Source organism: Lonchura striata, chromosome 10 (assembly GCF_046129695.1).
Source record: "Lonchura striata isolate bLonStr1 chromosome 10, bLonStr1.mat, whole genome shotgun sequence".
NCBI lineage: Eukaryota > Metazoa > Chordata > Aves > Passeriformes > Estrildidae > Lonchura > Lonchura striata.
Genome location: NC_134612.1, coordinates 4,330,378 through 4,351,010, shown reverse-complemented (window position 1 = coordinate 4,351,010; position 20,633 = coordinate 4,330,378). Strand labels below are relative to the sequence as shown.

Here is a 20,633-nt window from a genome sequence, read left to right as displayed (position 1 = left end):
TGCATGTTCTTCTGTTCCTGAAGCACAAGAAACGTGAGGTGACAGCAGCAGTTTAATTCCCACCTTTTCTGGTCTTACCTCTGCTTTTAATATCAACACACAACTACTGTAACTTTCCTAATATTGAAGTTACAATATCATTGTATTAAAATTGTATCTTACAGTGGAAGTGGTTTCATTTGTACAAGCAAAACCAAGCTAATATGAAAGACTACCATCCAAAGCTGAAATAAACTTGGTTTGCATGTGCTAAAAACATAAAAACGGTGTGAATATGCATATTCTACTTCTCTAATTATAAAAGTCAGGAAGTAAGAATGAAATACAATATTTTTAATCTAAGTTCTGAAAGAACTCGGTTCTGAATAACGGCGAGATTACAGCACTATAACTGGAGGAGCAAAAGAATATATTCTGAATAGTTAGTTCATGACATTGAAGTTTCCTTCTGAGGAGACTAAAAATGAACTGATTAAGCAATTTCTCTAAAATATTAAGGTTCAATGCACAAGTGCATGGGGAATAATCCATATTTCATCCTTACAACCTCAGCTGGGAACTGCATTACTCACCCTCCACAGCACAGGATGCTGGCTGGCTCCCAACATGCTCTCTCTTTTCTTCCCTCAGGCTTCTTCCAGAGCTTTGTTTTCAAGTTTACAGCTTGAAGTGTTTCACTGGTACAAAGGTACACAAACTGCTCACATACAAAACCCTCCAATTCCTTTATTCATGTTGTCAGGATGTATGTGGTACGTACAATTAACATTACACCAGCTACAGCACCTCTGTTGCAAGAGGTACCTCAACACAAGTATCCCAGAGCACCAACACAGACACAGACACTACAATATCACTTTGAAATGATTATTTTGTCCCTCCCTCCCCCCTTTTTTTCCTTTTTTTTTTTTCTTTTTAATTCTTGACAGCTAGGGCTTCTGAGCTGTTGGGAGATTCTCTGTGGCAGATCCCCTAGTGCAGTGGCACTGGTTTAAGAAGGCTGCTTTAGACACTGGAAGGACAGAATGAGAACTGAATAGGGTAACTGAAAGAGGTGCCATTTCCTCTGCTGGAAGCTTGGCCCTTTAAAAAGGGATGAGCCTGAGAGAAATCTTTGTTCATTATGACAAGATCAAGGACAATCCCTTCAGGTCACCAGGCTTCACATGTCCATCTGTTCCCTAAACTCATCCTTTTTTATTCTGATGCTCTGCTTAAAAATAAACCCAAACTACAAAAAGGTTCAGCTGCATTCTGTACACGTTCTCCATTTCCAAAGTCATTAGTCTGTGTTCAAACCTTCTCCTTTCGCTTCAATTTGGACACTTTCTTGACAGTTCCATTCTTGTTTAGAAGCTTCAAAACACGATCCTTGTGATCCAAGACCTTTAGCATGGAGTCTCGAGCCTCATTGATTTGATCCATCACGAGTTTACATCTCTGCATGTTCCCCTGAAAGGAAACACTTGTCATGAACCACAGAATGAGTGCTCTAAGCAATGCCTTCCCATTTCCCTACTTGTGCCCCTTGTAACTGGTGACACAGGAAGTGAACCCACATGGGGGTTTTTAGCTCAGCTTCAGGCTTTTACTAACAGCGGTAGGATGCCATGTAACTAAGGGTATGGTTTTGGGTTGAGAGGCTGCAGGACCTACCTGTATCAGTTCATTGATTCGATGCAGGTCATCATCTGTTGCTGCCTTTTTCTTAGGAATGAGTCCCTCCTGCAGGGCAGTCAGTCTCTCATACACATCGTGCTCCAGGTTTGTCTAAAAGACATCAGCCCTTCATGAGAAGGGTCACTGCCAAGCTGACAAACACTCGCCCATGTTAACAAAGCTACACAGAACCAGTGATAATCCATTCCCCTCTCAGCTGCTCTTGTCAGTGATTCAGAAGATGGAGCCTCTGACAAAATGTGGCACTATTGTTTCTTTTAAAATCCTGTTTTACAGGATTGCTCCTCTTCTGAAGAAACATGGATCCTACCACAACTGCTTCCCCTACTGCTCACAGTACTATTCCAGGAATGCAGAGGTTTTGGGGAGTTTGGTGCTAAAATGCAGAGCACCTACCTCACCCCCAACCTGAAACAGAAGCATCCAGGAATGTGGATCAGTGCTGCCTCCTCAGATCAGCCGCACCATCCCAAACAGACGCTTCTTCAGACCTGTGCATCAGCAGGAGGGAGTTGCCAGTTTTGATCATCTGTACAAAATACATCAGCTCTTATGTCTGGATCAAAACCAACACTCCAAGTTTCCAAGCCACTTATGCCACATTCCTGAGAAAGGGGAAAGCATGTCCCACTCCCTTTGGGCACTACACACCAGCTCCTTTAGGGAATCCCAATGTACTGAGTTTGTAAGAATGTCCTCCTGTCTTACACAGCTTCATGTTCCCCCAAGTTGCAGGAAGCTCCAAGCCCCATGCACCTACCAGCTGTAGTAGCTGCGCTGCACAGAGATGGACCTTCCACCCTTGTGCACGACAGGACACGCCCTTCTGGTTGGCAATCTCTTGCAGCATGGCCTTCTTCTCTTCTGTCGCCGGGAAACACAAGAATACAGTACTCAAATTTCAGGTGCTGGCCAGACCTCTCCTCTCAAATAATAATAAAATAATAACCCAAGTTCTGCTCCCCTTACAACCTAATAAATTAAAATGAGCAGCATTTTGATTCAGACAGGAAAGTGACTTCCCATCTGCTATGCACCTGACTGCTCCTGTCACTAATTAACAGGTTATCTGTACTTTCAGAAAGATTATATCATAACCCTTTTTTTTCTAATTTAAAGAAGGTAGTGCTCAATGTTTCAAACACCTGGCACAAACAAGTAAGTGGTCCATCCTGTATTATTTTTACTCTCTCCTAGATCTATTTGCACAGTTGTGAAAACCCAGTCTGCTTAAAATTTTTAAAATACTAGTTGAAAAGTCTGGAAGACAGTATCTGATCTCTGATTTCCTTGTATTAGGTAAAAAAGTCTCCTTTAAAAGCCCATTTGTTACTTGACAAGACTAGTTACACTAAATATAGACTGTCTCTGATTAAACTGGCGTTAGGTGGCAAATGAGAACATTGAGCTGCAGCCTATCACCCCAGCACGTCGCTTTTATGAGGATCCCTTTTGTGAGCAAGTTTCTATCAGTGCACAGAAGCAGATCCATCAATAACCACACCATGTTTTCATTTACAGAACCACAGCTGACTCAGTGCAGCCTCCTTCCCTTCCCTTCCGCTCCAGGCACAGACTGACCTTTGACGCGGACGTCGCTGTACCTCTGGAAGTGGTGGTAAGCAGCTTTCCAGGGGTTGCGGTAGTGACGCAGCAGCGTGATCGGCGGCCTGGGACGCACGGGGACGTATCTCACGCCTTCCTCATCTACAAAAGGAACCAGAACTGCATCATCATCCAGGAGTGAAAGCAGGTCATCATCCACAAGAACTCCAGCAGCAGATCAGTAAGTGCTGCCTCATACAAAATGATGTGTTGAGAAAATTCCTTTTTCCTGACATTTTCCCAGCCCTATACAAAAAGTGGTGAGGAGCAGATACTTGGATTCTCTATTGTTCATATTTAGGAAGTGAGAATGTGACAGAGCACCTTCTCCGAGAAACAAACAGAAGAGAAAATACAGACCCCTAAATAAGAACAAAGACATCAAAGATATCATTACCTATATACTCCTTTGGAGGAGACTTTCTCTTCTCTGCCTTCACCAGCAAACTTTTGGCAGTGGATTTCTCATCATCAGTGCTGTTTGTTTCCATCATGTCCCCTTCCTCTGTGGAGATGACATGCTGCTGCTTACGGGGTTTCTTCCTTGGTGAGGCACCAGGTGGCAAATCGCTTGGAGGCATGGAAAGATTGTTGGCCAGCAGTGCCAAAGATGGAGACACAGTACTTGTAGTCAAAGGAGGGACTGCTGAGAGGGAGGAAAGAGAAGAAACCAAACCATCAGCAGTGGGAAGATAAGGCACTGTTTGAACGCTACCTCCAACAGTAGGTCCTGTTTCAGCACAGTGTGAGGGGTGTGATGTGCACCAACAGGCCAGATATTAAGCCAGCAGTAATTACTAGGACAAACCTAAAGTCTTGAGTGTCTCATATACATAAAGAATGAGAGCAGAGCCAATTGTCTCTCAGTTGCTTTGTATTTGAAGCTTATGTTAGTTCAATGTTACAAAAAGGAGTCATGCTAACATCTGTCTGTGTTACTGTAAAAAACCTCTCTGTATGTGCACCAGCACAGGTCACTGTCCGAGTAAGCAAATCTCTACTCTCTCATGACAGGAGTCAGATGGAATCTGACAGGAGAGTCAGATGGAATCAAAGCAGGACTGCTGCACTCTGCTTGCAGGAGTCTGCTTGTACTGCCAAGCCCTGAGCACTGCTCAGCAGGTCACTGCACCAACACACCTGTGCAGCTGGCAGCAGTGTGGCAGGTAGTCTGAGGGAACACTCCCTGAACTTGGAAGGACAATCAGCCATGACTAAGACTGCAGCACAAAATTTCTGGGATGGGATCTCTTGACAATTTGGCCACAAATGCCAGGAAGAGACAGAAGAACCTCAAAGAGCTTGATGCTATCTGCCCATGCTCCAGACACATCTCTAGCAAGGAGATGCCTTCTCACAGGACAACACACAGCTTCAAGGAGAGTGATAAAACCAACAGCTAAACCTGAACTCTGAAACCCATGAATGTGGGATGCATTCCTATCACTTTGCCACTACACAGTGCCCAGTAAGATCCATATGTATCTGAATTTACTGACCATGCCATTTGATAGCAACTATGGCCAAGCTGGTAAGTAAGACAATATAATGAACATTTTGAAAAGTTCTAGAGAAAGATATGCATGAATCACATGAGGGCCCTAGGAAGTTGTACTCTGGCCATGAATTCCTCACATACAAAAAAGGCCACTGGACCTAAACAGTAGGATTTGTAAACAAACAATTCAACTGAGCTGCTCCATAATATGTTGGTACCCCTGCTGAGCATGAGCATTTTAGTCAAGGAGTTCACACAGACTCTTTGGATTTGGTGCATTTGGACATGAACAAAGCAGCCACAATAAGAAGTGATTTCATGGGAGATTAGGATAAAGGCAAAAAAGATCTTTATAAAGCATATGGGAACTCTGGTGCTCTGTGAAAGAGATGGCCTTTCATTTTCAAGATGAAACTGTTGAAAAACCCTCCTAATTCCTCCACTGTTTCAAAACCTAAAAAAGCAACCTGACGATTGCCAGCCACGTACCAGATACCGGTCGCATGATGTCCATAGGCTCCATTTCCTCTTTGATTTTGATCTCTGGTACCACAGGGCCCAGCACTGCTGACAGGGCCCCGCTCATGGTGGATGGAGGAGCAGGAGCTGCCACGATGGTGGTGGAGGTGGGTGGAGCAGCTGCCACAGCTCCTGGGATGCTGGACAGGGCTGCTGCAGGCTGGGAGGTGGGACTGGCGGCGGCGATGATGGTGGGGATGGCAGAGGGCGGCTGCTGGGAGCTCGGGGGCACCGTGATGGTGGGCTGCTCACCACCTTGGTTACACACCGCCTCCATAGACACAGGCACTGGAGTGGCCATGGACACGTGGATTTCAGGCTTTGGCTTGCCACTGTAGCACAAATAAAAGCAAAGAGAAGTGAAGTGAACTGTATCTCGGGTTGTGAGCACCCAGCACAAAAGGAACAAGCCAAACTGCAGTCAGACTATTCAGTTTTTCCTGCACCCACCTGGTGCAGTATAGTGTTTAACATCAGGAGAAGGCTTAATCTCATTTATATTTCCTTTTCCTCTCCCTTTCTAATCTTTTGTATTGATTACAGATACTACTTTTTTCTATTTGCTGTGACAAACAAATCTCATGACTAATTCCAGGTAACTTCAAAATACTTGTAAAAGGATCAAAACAGTTTTACAAGGCAGCCAAGAGGAAATTTAACCCAAAACTCTACTGGCTCCATCCTCTGCAGGAGCTCCCACTGTGGCTTACAGTCACAAAACAACAAATAGTAAAGCCACTGAACTCAAGTGAAGAAGGGCAGAAGTTGCATTTACCTTTCCTCAGGATTAATTTTCAAGTACTATAGAAAAAAGTTTTGAGGCCTATTTCCCCGTACACTAGCAGAGGGTTTTTGTTTGTTTCTGTGAAAGCTCATCACCACAACTTTTAAAGGTAATTTCCTCAGCTTCACAAACAGCAGAATTTGTCAAGGCTGTTTGAGTTTGTCACAAATTCAAAATAGATTGTTTCCCAAAAGACAGACAAATGCTCCAATAGCCAAAGAACACAGCTCAAACAAATATAATGGAACTATTCTACTGCAGCTGGCTGTTTCCTAAAGTCTTACCCAGCAGGCCTTGGTGATCCAGATGTGCTTCGCATCGTGCTCTCCACACGTGTGCTGGCCACTTCAGGTGGCTGAGGGGGAATTAAGCTTTTCCGGACTGCCAGCCTGAAAGAGACAGACAGATCTAGGGTTCCCACCTCCCTGGTGCAAAGACAAACACCCCTGAGAGCAAAGAAAACAGCTCTCTTACACAAACCAGGACAGGAGTTATGGCTGTAGCACTGCTCTCTGTATTCAGTGTAACCATTTGCTACACAAAGAGTCTCATTTTACTTTTCAAATTAGGTATTTTATTTTCTTTTAAAATAAAAGACTAGTTGCTCTGGCCTAGTCTCACCCAATTTAGGGATTTTCCAAGAATGCCAGCTTTACTTTCATCCTGTCAGTGAGAACACTTTGCTGCAACTGCCAGACTCCAGCAGTGGACAGAGAGGTCTGGCCATGCTGCTGTCCAGCACTCCTGCTTCAAGACTGAGCAAATCATCTGGAGACAAACAGTGCTCACATGGGCATCTGCTTCCTTTAGCTGGACCTGACTGTCAGAGCCTGATTCCAGGACCACAAGGCCTGAGTATGGATATTAGGATGATAAGGCTGATTAAGGTCTTTTAGAGACTATTTAGTCTCCTGTGAGACTGAAAGTCAAATTGCTATCCAAAATAAACAATCTCTCAAATGGAAACAGTCTTTAGTGATGTACTTGACTCTTTAACTTCTCTTTCAGTTTTACAGCTGGCAGCTTCTCTGGCTTAAAAAAAGTTTCCACCCACATAAAAAGTATGCAATTTTAATCTCACAGGACACATTAATACCACACATTTTCAGTTGCTATGAAATGCATGGGAGGAAATGCATTGTTAATTCTAAAGCTGTCTCTTGCCTCTTTATTAAGGTATTTAAAAATAGACAGGCAACATAAAATATTTTAAGAGTTTAAGTTACTCCCTCCCTTTTTCCTCATCAGATTTCACAGCAGGGTACTAATCCTATCCATTCCACTTATCCACATATTCTTCCAAGAAAAGCATTGAAGAAAAAGCACCCAATTCTAATTTTAGTAGACTATGAACTCTTTCTTCTTATCACACTAACCAAGAAAGCCTCAAATCCACTTTCTCTCAAAAAGGTCACTTTCAAGACCTAGGAGACAAACGCTCCTCATTTTATTACTGACACTACAGAAAACTATATCCTGCCCCGAGGGAGGAAAAGAACTGTTTCACTGATCAGCAGGTTACTTGCAACCATTGCTGACTAAATAATCTGCTGGAGTATTCCTTATCTCCACTGAAATAGTTCCATTTGGCTGGGCTGGATTGCACAGAATTGCCAACATGCATCACCTTCAGTTCCACTCACCCATCCGTGGCTGGTTTCTTGCGAAGGATGCTCGGGCGTGGGGAGGAGCCCTGAGCTGGAGCACTGGCACTGGCACTCTGGTTGTGGGTTTGCACAACTGTAGTTGCTGCAGATGCAGTGTTGAATGTGTTGCTAATAGGATTGGCTACAATGGTGGCTCCATCTGCCAAGACTACTGCTGGGAAGGATGGACATGGACACAGCAGAGACAAAAACAGAGAGTGGAAAGCAGCAGTTACTTAAGGGAATGTGATGACAAAGCAGGTGTTTGCAGTGCATATGTTGTCCATTCTCTGAGTCCCTCAGTCTCTAACTGCAGTGCCTTCAGACTCCTTTGTAAGCAGTGCCTTTACCACGACCAATCTGATCACTGAACCTTCTGCAGGGAAGACAGAAACTACTTCCTACCTAACAACCACTCCTAGGAAAATAATCTTTCCAGAAGACAAGGAAAAGGCAGAAATCACTAGGGAGATCACCAACACAATTGGGTCAACAGAGCAACACTTCTGATAGAGCCCACATGCCAACACATGCCAGCTGTATGTACGTGACATCAGCTGTGTTTGCATTCTGACCTTCTGCCACAGCCTGTTTGGTCAACTGAGGGATGCAGAGCATGTGGACAGCCAGGAAGTCACTGTGCAATGCTTGCCAGTTATGTAACAGCATATCCCATTCCTCCAGTAAGTTCTTGGGGCTTCATCAGACCAATCACTTATAATGAAAGATGGTTTCTGTCACAGCTCAAGATCAGGTTACCAACAGCAGAAGGCACCTGGCTGTACTCTAATTACTCCTGGGATCTAATGCACAGCTGGAGAACATCACTCACTTGTAAATTACTTCTCCTACAAGGCCTTACTGAAGGCATTTGTTTAAGCTCAGGCACTACCAGTCTTTTCCACTGAAGTAACCAATCCAAGGCTACCCACAGGCTGCACCCAGCACACTTTAAAAATAAAACAGTTCAGAAACAGCCAGCAAGTTTTGCTGGGAGAATATGTGCATGGATGTATTCAGTGTCCACAGAGACTGTAACAACATCATCAGTCAGAGCCAAATGTGCAGGACAGCAGCTCAGCTGCTCTGTCTCGCTCTGAAGCGAGGGCTTGGCCGGTTGCTCTTACCGGAGGTCTTGGTGTCGCCCGGTGGCTGCTGGGCACCAATGGGTGCTGGCTGCAGCCCCTGCGCGCCCATGGGTGCAGCAGGGTGCAGTCCCTGGGTCCCGATGGGTGCTGGCTGGATGCCCTGGGCACTGATGGGTGCTGGCTGGATGCCCTGGGCACTGATGGGGGCAGGCTGGATGCCCTGGATGTGCCGGGCGTGAGATGCATCCACTGTCATCAGCTGCATGGGGTTCAGGTGCACGGTGGAGGCCACTCCCACACCGGTCTGAGCTGTGATGGCCGAGTTGGGCGCCTGGGCTGAAACTGGGAGCAGCACAGACACCTCAGCAGCAGGTCACCTCAGTTCCCCCTAACACCTCTTGCTCAAATATTAGCTTTTCACATACATTTTTTCTGCTTTGAAAAATTAATTTGCCAGTCTGCTTGTTGCAGTAGTAAATAGGAGAGTAGAGAAGATTGTCTGCCAGAGGAATTAATTACTGTTGATTTTAATTCCATTTTTTATTTCTAATTGCAGCAAGAGAGAAAAGAGCAGTTTAACTCTGCTTTTAGGTGGGTTCAAATTACAGTCTCAGAATGCTGCACTCTATTTTTGCTCACTATCGTATTTTACAGTGCTTATAAGTACCAACACTTGGCATTTTTCCCTGCTTAAAAAATAGGTTAAAAGTAATCAGAAACCTAAGTCATTTCTTATGGTCTGAAATTGGCTCAACTCTGAAGTTGAACACAACCTCATCTGGCCTCAGAACAGGCCAGATATAACAGGGATCCAGTTACAGGCTGGATCCCACAACTCAAATGAACACAATTATCTTTTAGTGGCAGAACAATGTTCCCAACAATACACCTTCTCTAAGTAGCTCAGTCATTTAAATAAATTCACAGCTCTAAACTGCTGATTGCACTTTTCAAATCCACTATACAGTGTATTACAGTTCTCTCCTGCAGCACTTAAATAATACTTTTGGGCCACTTGCAGACCCTGGATCTCCAGATTTCCAGGCTCTGCAGAGCTGCACCAGGATTTCTGCAGCCACACACAGAATGCAAGTGTGAACTTGCCAACAATGGCCTTGCTTGCTAACAATGCAGAACAAGCTGGTTTGATCATTGTCACAGGATTTCCATCAAGTTCTTGTGCTGAAAAGACACTCTAAAAACAGGCATCAAAAACTGAAACCAGGTCCCTGAAAATTGCTCTGTAGAAAGTGTGGCACATTTATTCTCTTAGTCAAAACACTGCTGTTGCAAAACTTTCTATTCAACAAAATCCTTTTAGAATACTAAATAAAACACAGTCAGCATTTGGAATACCAACATTCTTCCTCCAAAATTCTGCATTAACTCTCCTTATCTCAATGATCTTTTAAGAAGATCGTATCCTCTGTCCCTCACCCAGTTGTGCGCAGCATAGATGTACCTTCCTCCTCATACCCTGAATGCTCTAAGTTGCCACCACCAGCTGCCATAATTAATACCTACATGGATTCTATAAGTCAATTTAGCAAGTTAATTAAGTAAAATATCTCTGTCAATAAGCTCCTGATGAAGAACATACATCTGCATTTATACAAATGACCATTAGCCTACCACCACCCCAGTATGCTTCCAGAACTGGAACCCTTGACTGTGAGCAATTATGTTCTGTCAGGGAAGGTTTAGATTGGATATTAGGAATGACTTCTTCATATACAGGGTTGGTAAGCCCTGGCACAGTCTGCTCAGAGAAGTGGTGGAGTCCCCATGCCTGGCAGTGGATTTAAAAATGTGTCACTTGGGAAAATGGTTTAGTGGTGGCTTTAGGAGTGCTGGATTAATGGTTAGATTTGATGATCTTAACCTTCTCAACCTAAAGATTCCACACTTTCCCATTCAAGAAATGGGCTTTGCCACCTCCCAGTCCTCTAAACTTCTTCTCTACTGTTCACAGGTATCATGCTGCCAGCAGACACAGATATGAAAATCCACATTGTGCATGTTCTTGCAGTCTGGATAGTGGAAATTATCACATTATAGAGAACAGCCCTAAAAAACCTGGTAAGGTAAAAGTGTTCCAAATTTTGTCACAGAATGACGTAAGTTTGGGTTGTGCATAATTTTTTTGACTGCAAATTACTGCGACTGTTCAGATACATTAATTTCTCAACAGAACACTAACACAGGTGAGCAATGCAAATCAGTTTCTCTTTTTACTTCAAGTTTCTCTCTCAAACTGTGCATTCATGTGAAAAGATATTAAAAGAGCTTATCAGAACACCAGGGAATGAAGATACACCAAAGAGTTGGTTTGGAGGAGCCAAACTGTTTTGATTTGTATTCTCAAAACTTTTATAGACACAGAGCCCCTGAGATATCAAATATGAAACTCCTGAAAAAAACTGTTATTAGCTGGATTTAGTAGGCTCTGTAGCTCAGCAGCCCTTGTCCACGAGTTTTCCCCTCTGTCAACAAATAATCAGAGACTTTTTGTGACTAAATGTCAGAGTCAAGCAAAATCCTTTTAGTTCCTTCCATCACTAGAGCACAACCATAAGCTGCAAGCTCAGCAAAGCAGCCGAGGCTGCCTGCCCCAAGCTGGGCTTACCTGGGTACTGGCGGATGGTGGACACGGAGCTGGTGATGGGGGTGTAGGTGTGGGCAGTCAGAGGGTAGGCAGAAGGGGGGTAGGTAGGTAAGAAATACTGGAACTGGACAGGCACCGACTGCCTACAGGCATCAAAGAGAACAAGTGTTACACAGGATTCAACAGGTAACCTTCAACCCCTGCCCTTTAGCACTCCCTGTGCTTTCCAATCTCATCTGTCATAAGCTACCAATTACCTCAACTATCAAGACTGATTCAGAATGACCAAATTCCATCCCTCCCTTGGTTTTTACAATGTTATTTCCACCACAGCAGAACACAGAAAAGCAGCAAGGCTCTCACACCCTACTCACACTCTTTCTCATTGGTAGAGCTGTTAGTTCTGCCCACCTGTTGTCATTTCTGGTTTCCATGGCTACTGGGTTTGGAGATGCCCGGTGGCTGGACAGAGGTATGAGGTTGCTCCTCTCTGCTGTGTAGTCAGACTGGATCCGGGGAGAAGTGTGAGTGATTTGCTGGGGAACCACTTTAGCTGCATAAAGACAAACATGTCATCAATTGACAGTCAAAGGCTAGTAAACAGTGCAAAGCAAGATCAATAACCTTGTCAAACAAAACAACCAACACTACTCCCTTCCCTCTCAACCCAAAACAACCCACACTATCCATAAATTATTTCCTACCCACAAAAGACCAAAAGAAAAAGAAGAGCAAAGCATTTCTCATCAATTGATATCAGAATGGATGGATATTCTAAACACATATATAAATGATACTTGCTAACAAAGATTAAGATTAGATTATTTTTTTTAGGATCAGCCCAAACCATTCTGATGTCAAGAACAAGTTATCTGAGTTTTGAAAGCAGAGATCAAGCAACATGGGACCAAGTGGACAAAGGCCACAAAAAGGAAGAGAACACCTACAAGAACTTTACATGGAACACTGATGCAGTATGAGATACAATTTCACTCAATTTCAATTTATGGTTGGAGAAGAGATTACAAGATTTCAAAAGAACAAGGAGGTCAGCAGGAAAACAAAAGGAAATTTATACAGTTCTGTAGGAAACATCTCAGGCTCATTCCACATCCAGGCAAATTAAATTCCCACCTTTAAGTCTTTGTGTTTTACATTCAAGTGAACACACTAATCAAATACAGCTAAGCTACACGTAATACCCCAAGAAGCACATGAAGTAACTCAGAAAATCAACTATGAAAACCAGTCTATCACCAAGCACTTAAAACTTTTAGAGTATCCAATGCAGGTTTTGAAATGCCAAAAGGCCCAAGTTTGTCTAAAAATTCAACAGAGAAAGTAAATGAGCCATTTTATTGCCTGCTCCTCCTAAAACATCTATTTCTTCCTGACATTAAAAAAAATTAGAATAGCAGACCTGTTATTTGGTTTCTCCCAGTTTGAACTGATTTTCTTTCCCTCCTTAATTTGCTAACATGCACAAACACTTCCAGCACACAGAGAAAAATTTCACTTTTCTGAGAACTCCAATCACTCACCAACTGGGATGTTTGAGGTCGTGACAGCTGTAGCATGGGAAGAATGTGAGGGCATTGTCATGGTAACAATGGTACTTGTAGGCGCTTGGGTGTGAGATACAGAACCTGAAAGAAAAAAACAAATTTAGTGGGAGATCTTTCTTTGGTGCCCTACCATGCCACTGTATCCATATCCTAAAGAGGGCAAAACCCCCAAACCAGACAACCTCCCTGAGAAACTCAATAATTTCACTCCTGAGCCTGTTCATGCACCTCCAAATGCAGTCTTTACCATGAAAAAAGATTTGCTCAGAAATGATTGGATTCTAAATTCAAATAAGAAAGCCAACAGAAAGCAACAAACCCCAGCCCTCATGATGCTCCCACAACAGCATTATGAATACTCACCAGCTGTGGTTGCTGAAGCAATGGTATTTGTTGCCAAAATAGGTGCCACAGTTGCTGCTGCCACTGGAGTACCAGTACTGAAAATGGTTTTCTATGAAAAAAAAATGCTTAGAGTTAGAAAACTACTACATTTAACATCTATAGTTACTATGGAATCACCTTGTGCTGACCGTACAGAACACTAACTCTTCTCCAAAGTGTAATCTTAGCCTGCAAGCTGTGAGCAACTCTCAAGAGCAGCAGGAGGGTTTTGCTGCCCGCAGTTACCTGGGCCATGGTGTGGAGCTGCGGTTTCTGGGCGCCGATGGCAGGGTGCGAGGGCAGCGTGATGCGCGTGGCCGTGTCCCGCGGCTGCGCCGGCCGCTGGATGCTGATGGCTGCAGAAGGGGGGTGCTGCTGGATGGACAGCGTGGGGCGGCTGCAGAGCAACAACAGCAATCATCAACACAACCCTCAGGACACCGAGCATGGAACACACATCACAGGCACACACATCAGGCCCCAGGCTCCTCCCCGGTGACAGCAGCGCTGCTGTCAGTCACAGCAAAAGCAACATAAGGACTCTGAGCTACGCTCTTCTGTCCCCATCTGCACTATGTGCCCAGCCAGGAGGGCAGTCTTATCATAACTCTTATCAGCTGAACATAATTTCAGCATTCATGTATCACTTTTCTCTGTGTCTTTGTAAAAAATATAGGCCAAATACCCACAAGTTCCTGCAACACAAACTCTGCTGTCTGGGACAGGACTCCAAAAGTGATTCATTAAGGTCTCTCCTTCTCCTAACACAGAGCAGCAGTTCATGCTTGTACACATTTTTATTCACATAACTGCAAGGATTTGCACTGTGCAAGCATTACTATTTTGATTTTATATCATCCCATAAGTAGAGGATTATCAGCTCTGGCTGATTAACATTTCCCCTTGCTGCAATTTCTGTCAAATATAGAGTTTCTGTAGGTTTTACCTGAGGGTTGACTCTGTGGCATGTGCTGCTGTTGTGGTTATAACAGGGGACTGAGCTCTCGTGGCCGAGACAGTTGCCACCACTGCAGGAGGAATAGTGCTTGAAGTTGTCACAGGAGGACGAGACTATTGAAAAACAAAAAAGTGTCAAACAGAGAACATTCAGGAAGGAAATTCTGCTGTTTAGAGAACAACTCCGAGTTCCTTGATTAAAACTGGCTTCCCTACACCTCAACACTAAGTTTTGGCATTCTGAGACATTTCCAGTCCTCCTGAATTGCCCTACAAGCTCCTAAGCAGAACTGTCCTGGTTTTCAACACACATACAGCACAGGAACCAGTAAGCAACGAAGTTAACAAGACTGGATCCCTTGAAGGTCTTTAGGAAAAACCTCAAAGATCAGTTCCCTACAGAATGAAAAGGAATTCCAGTACACATGAGGTTAGAGGTGATTTGGATCCTAAGTAAAAGCACAGTGGGAAGATTTTTAACCCTCTATCCTAGGGCTGAACACTGTTGTAGGGAGATAAGATCTACCATCTTCTCCTGATACATGTACAAAAATTAAGATATAGAGAAGCGTATTATAGTAAAGTTTCAAAAAATCTACATCAATTCATGTACTGAACAATAAATCATCAGCCCATTGTACCAGATTTTTCAGACTTTGAAACTTTACAACTTTCAGCATGTCTGCATGAAATGGTCTTCCCAGTTTCTAGGCACTTTGGAGACAGATTAAAACCCACCAAGTCTATGAAGGAAATACAGAAAACAGGCTTGGAAGAGAGCTGACAGTAGGTGCAGCCCAGTGCACAGGCAGTTAGAGGTTCTACATTACAGGAAGTGTTTGGAGCAGGGCTCAGCCGTGTGCAGAGCTGCCTGGCTGCTACCTGCCTGGATTGGCTGGTGGATGATGTGCTGAACTGCTGGCTGGGCTGCAGCTGCATTTGGCAACTGGGAGGCTGGTCTCAGGACTGTGGTCACTTTAGAACTGGACATCACTGCAGCAGCTGCTGCACCTGGGGGAGAAACCAAGAGTGTTAAAATTCAGCTCCATCACAACCACAAACAGACCCTGACATCAGCTGATATTTCAGTTCTAATGCATTTCTTACTCAGGGCAGTTCATGTGATGTTGGTGTAAAAAGAAGGCTTTCAACAAATTTACATAAGGTTTACAACAGCATGTGTGGAGGGATAAGGTATTATTTTAAATTAATTTGCTTTAGAGGTATTTTTTATTCCCCTATAACAGCCTTATATTGCAAATCCCATGTTTTCTTATGCCAAGCTATGGAAGTCAGTAGAAGTAATTCAGTTGGATTACTGGGCCAATGTGTAAATAAATCACCTGATACCAGCAATGATCTCACTGCAGCTGATGAAGTTCAGAAGAAAAATACACTTGCAAAAGAAGGAAACCAAAAGAACAAGGAAACACTACACCAAACAAAACAAACAGCTACACTTCCCCCTAAAAACACAAGACCAGAACTTCACACCATTTAAACCTGCAATTGATTAGTTTGTCTCCTGTCTCATGACTCCTGATCATAACAAATCACAGTAGCAGGCAAATAGCCTTGCAATCAGATGATGGACTGGATTGCATACCTTCTGTACATGTCCTCCATGGAAATTACTATTTCAAAATTTAATATTCAAACCCAGAAAAAAAGAGCAGGGAAAAAAAGAAAATGTGTACTGTGTGTCCAAGTCTGTGGCAGCTGTCCCCTCAGAATCAGGTGAACAACACTACTGTAGCTACAGATAAACCTCCACAGTCCTTCCACCTGCTCTAGTTAAAGAAGATTATGTTTTTGCTCACATCAATTTATTTTTCTTGAGCGAGTCAGCAAATAACATTGAGCATAAAAGGAAATAAAATTGACGAATGGTACATGGAATTCAAATCAATTTAAAGCTGAACTGCAAACCTAACCCAAATGACTTTGAAAGCAAAGCTGCAGTCAGAAATCTGACAGGCTGTACTGAGCACAGGGCTGCTTTAAGGGGCTGATCTCTGGTTTTACAAGCTGTAGCATCCAAAATGCTGGGAAACAAGAGCCTGTAGTTATCACCAGCATTTAACTCACAGGTAAATGCAAATGCAAACAATATGATGTGTTGGCATGCATAGCAATGCACGAGTGGTCCTGTGGCAGGGGGATATAAGAATGTGCCTCACAACTGCCCACGTGCCCCTGCCGTAGGTGAGCAGTACTTGCTACCCTGACTGTACATGACATTTTGCAGGGCAGGTGAGTCTCTGAGTGGGTATTTTTTCTTGAAAGTGATGATTATTTTAGCAGCAAAGAATTAGAATAACAGATGTGGTGGTATCTGCCAGCATTTTAAACACTGTCACATGGTGCTGCCCTAAGTGGCTGAAGGCAACATAATTCTTAAAAGGCCAGCAGTCAGTCATCAGGCCAGCAGTTTTAACATCTGAAGGAATAGCTGCATTAGCAGTGAGGAGAGTTTCAGGGGTGTGGGCAGCTGAGAGCTGTGAACAGAAGGCAGGGACAGCACAGCTGGGTCTTTACCTCGGGGCAGATGAGAAGCTCCAATGTGCAGTGGAGGCCCAGGAGCACTACTCCTGATGATGGACATCTGCACGTTGGTGGCCATGATATGATGCAAGTTACTGGGATGGCCCTGCAGAGTTCAAGAACAAAACAAGTCAGCTGTGTTGACAAAAATCACAGAATCACCATATCTCAGCCTCAGAGAAAGAAAAGAGATCTTGGAGAAATACTTGGTGTGCCAAGGCTGCATGCATTAAAAGCTGAATGGACAAAGAGGCAGGTGTTTGTCCAGGATAAAGTTACAGAGCCTGCTGCCACTGGAAGATGCAGACACTTCTCTGTTTCACTGCTCTGTTTTGATGGTTGGTATTTGGCTGACAGTCACCCAGCAGCCACCCACAAACAACCACAGAGTTGTCCCTTCTAGCACTGGGGACATTAAGGCATAGTTTCATACCTCTCCAATGAAGTTGAGAGAATGGTGGAAACCTGGCAAATGCTGGAACAAATTCTATTATTTTATAATTCTAGACTTCCTGGGGATATTAATATAGGCTAAATCCACTGAAATTGCTGCACATCCTTAGCCAGACTAATTCAAGTCCATGTAAAGGTACTTTACAAAACCCTGAGAGGTTTAGTAATGAGTGTTCTGACAAACTATTTTCAAACCAACAGGGCTGGCTCTGCAGTCAAGTTAGGGAAAAAATTTCAAAACCATTATCTACACAGACTCCATCAAATTTTGTCACTCCTCGTTCACTAAGAACAGTGAAAACCCAGGAACTTTTCACAAGTTTCTTCTGATCTCCTCCCAGAGAAACTGAAGAACACTGCAAAAATGAATCCCAGCAGTTTCTCTACAGTAGAAATTCTCCATGTGACACTGACACAGCAGGAGCTTTTAAAGAAAGACCCAGATTTTGGGTATGGCTCTGTCATCACAGCCTGGCTGTGCTATTTCAGTTGGATGATCCCAACACATCAGCAGCTTTATAAAGAGAAAGTGATAACCAAGCCTGAAACTTAGTGGTCCAAGCAGAACTGATCCAACAAGCAGCAGCACTGAACAGGGAAACCTGCTCTCTTTACATTCCCTCCTGCTGCAAAAGCCCACCTCAGCTGTACTTGTATTGATCTGACCATGCAGTGAGATGGAACAGAAAAGCCACCAAAAAACCAGACCTGTTGCCCACTGATAGTTGCCACAGGGATTGTTGGAGCCTGTGGTATGCTGCTCTCCATGGTCACAGTCACTTGCCCAGGGACCTTTGTGGGAGCTGAGAGAGTGGAGGGTGGAGCAGGAGCAATGGGCCGGCTGGGCATGGTGGGCTTCAAGGGAGGCTACAAGAAATGGAAAAACAGAAACATTGGCAATTCAAAGGAGAGCTCAGTGTTGAAGCAGCAATCATTTTGTGGGGTCAAAGCCTGAGGAGAAAGTTTATGCAAGCATGGCTAAATATTTGAAGAGGAAAAACACTGAACATTTCGTTATTCCAAACAAAGAAAGGGCATATTTTGTCCTGGAAATATGCAGGTTCTGGCATGAATCATCAATGGACTCTGTCAGGGCTATGGTATTGTGCTACAGACACTGGATATAAACTTTATATCCTGAAGAGACACTGGAAGACTTCAAAAACGGATTGAAATCACTGCTTTCCTCAAAGATAAACAAAATACACTCCCCTCAAAAATAATGCTAAAATACTAGCAAGTCCTCAGTGTATCTTCTGAATCAGCCAAAACCACAAGGCACTGCACAGTTAGCAGAAGCATGCAAAGAAAGCTTTAGAATAAAAAGCAGGGAAGGTTTTGGTGCAATTTACTTTTTCCCAACACCGACTCATACAGATTATATTTTTTTCCCCAATGAATCCTCTCATTACCTTCATAAGTCCATCTGAAAAAGAAAGTGGCACAGCTGGAGTCAAATGTGCTGGTGGTGCTGTCACTGTCACTGGAGCACCAGACTGGACAGGGTGGTGCTGTGCCAGCATCTGGACCTGTGGGTAGGGCCGGACCACCACGGGCTCTTGCTTCTCCTCCCGAGGCTGGATGGAGCCACTGGGGCCCATGTGCTCCCTGGGAGCAACTTCTGGCTCACGACTGGATTCGTCACTCACTAGGGAGAAACAGGAAAAAAAGGTAAGAATCGTTACAAAGTTTGCTTTGGTCACCCACTAGGTCAGAGATGAGACACTGGAAATACCGGAATTTAAGAAGTTCACTCTTAGAATTAAACATATTCCAGTGATGGAAAAACTGGGCACTCTGGCACTGCTTCTGTCTGTTCCCCTGAGAACTGATGGGTTGGGCAATGTTGGGGAACCTGGGGTCAACTCTGAGAAGTCCAACTAAACACCTTCTTTAAACACAGATGGACCAACTTTTCTTTCAAGTGAAAAGTAATTATCTAAGTAACTGCCATTAAGTCCCAGATCAAACAGCATGAAAAACTACACATTTAATGCAGTATGTATCTGAATAGCGAGCTGAAAACAAGTATAAAACCTCCTGAAAATGAAGCTGCCCCCCCAGTCACTTCTGGAAACCTGTCATCGTGGCAGGGACAGCAGGAGCTGGGACCACAGTTCGCACCCCATTTCCAGCTCCATGAGATGCTCCCACGTCCGCTTGTGCTAAGAACACAGAGGGCCGAGCGGAGCGGGACAGGCACCTGCGCACAGGCCCCGGGCAGGGATGCCAAGGCGCATCCCGGCTCTGCCGGCGCTGTCCCGAGCCGCAGCCGCCCTGCTGCCCCCGGTGCTCTCCCCACGCGGAACCTCGGCACTTCCAGCCACGGCCGCGGGGCCGCCTCGCTCCTCCCGCCCGCGGCGCAAAGCGCGACGGACGGGGCGGGGTACAGGGATCGCTGCCCGCCCCCGGAGGCGGCAGCCGCGGGGCCGGGATCGCGCTTACCTGTGGCGGCGGGGGCGATAATCCCGGCCGAGCCGCTGGTGGGGATGGGCGGCGGCGCTGGTCCCAGGGCGGCGGGAGGCGCGCCCGACCGGGGGAACTGCTGCGAGCTCATGTCACCTGCGGGCGGCAGCGCGGCCGTTAGCCCGGCCCGGCTCCCTCCCTCCGTCCCTCCCGCGCTCCGGGCGCGGCCCCGCGGCCCCACCCACCCCGGCTCGCGCCCGGCCCGGCCAATGGCGGCGGGGCGGCGCCGGCCAATCAGCGCCCGCCCTGCCCCGCCCCGCCCCGCCGCGCCGCCGCAGGGCCCGGATGTGCCCGGCAGCGCGACGGCCCCGCCGCCTCGGGCCAGGCCGCGCCGCCCTGCTCTGCCGCCGTCCCTTCGCGATGCCCCCTCCGCCGCGCTTCCGCCGGCAGGAGGCTCGCTCCACCCCCCCTCCCCGCCGCCGTCGCGCTCTGAAGCGGCGGACGCCGCCCGCTACCCGCAGCCTTTCCGCAAAGCCACCCCCGATCCGCAGATCTGGGCGATGCCGTGCGCCGGCCGCGGCAGTACCTGTGCCCGGGGCGGTGCCGTGCGCCGGTCCCTGAGGCCGGTCGCCCCGCGTCGCCGCCGCTGCCGAGCGCCGCTTCCGCCGCTGCAGCCGCCCGCACCCGATTGGCCCCGGCCAGCCCCGCCTACCCGGGGCTGCCGCGTTTCATTGGCTGCCGAGCCCGCCCCGCGGGGCCGCCGGGAGATGTAGTCCGTGCTGGGATGGTGGCGGGCGCAGATCTCGCGAGGCGCGGGAGGGGCGGTGCTGCTGCCGAGCGCGCCATTGGCCGCGCGCCGCCAGGTCTCCGGGGAGACGCGGGGTGGGCGGGACAGGCCG

At 45.9% G+C, this 20,633-nt stretch overlaps 1 protein-coding gene across 5 annotated transcripts; it reads right to left on the bottom strand.

Annotated features, from left to right (window-relative positions):
• Nucleotides 1-706: 706 nt before the first annotated feature.
• Nucleotides 707-20,415, bottom strand: SAP130 (Sin3A associated protein 130). Of its 5 annotated transcripts, none has more exons than XM_021538032.1 (21): nt 20,321-20,415; nt 19,774-19,890; nt 18,741-18,976; nt 18,037-18,195; nt 16,870-16,981; nt 15,218-15,342; nt 14,321-14,445; nt 13,621-13,771; nt 13,354-13,444; nt 12,967-13,071; nt 11,837-11,978; nt 11,447-11,568; nt 8,860-9,162; nt 7,730-7,907; nt 6,371-6,475; nt 5,273-5,634; nt 3,683-3,931; nt 3,262-3,387; nt 2,441-2,544; nt 1,657-1,770; nt 707-1,452 (listed from the first exon to the last, which is right to left on the bottom strand). In XM_021538032.1, the coding sequence occupies exons 2-21, from the start codon at nt 19,883-19,885 to the stop codon at nt 1,294-1,296; spliced, it is 3,180 nt and encodes a 1,059-aa protein (XP_021393707.1). In that variant the 5' UTR covers nt 19,886-19,890; nt 20,321-20,415; the 3' UTR covers nt 707-1,293. The 5 variants fall into 5 exon arrangements, with proteins under 5 accessions (XP_021393707.1, XP_021393709.1, XP_021393708.1 ...); XM_021538034.1 differs by having other exon boundaries at nt 3,683-3,928; XM_021538033.1 differs by having other exon boundaries at nt 7,730-7,904.
• Between the last annotated feature and the right edge of the window lie 218 nt (nt 20,416-20,633).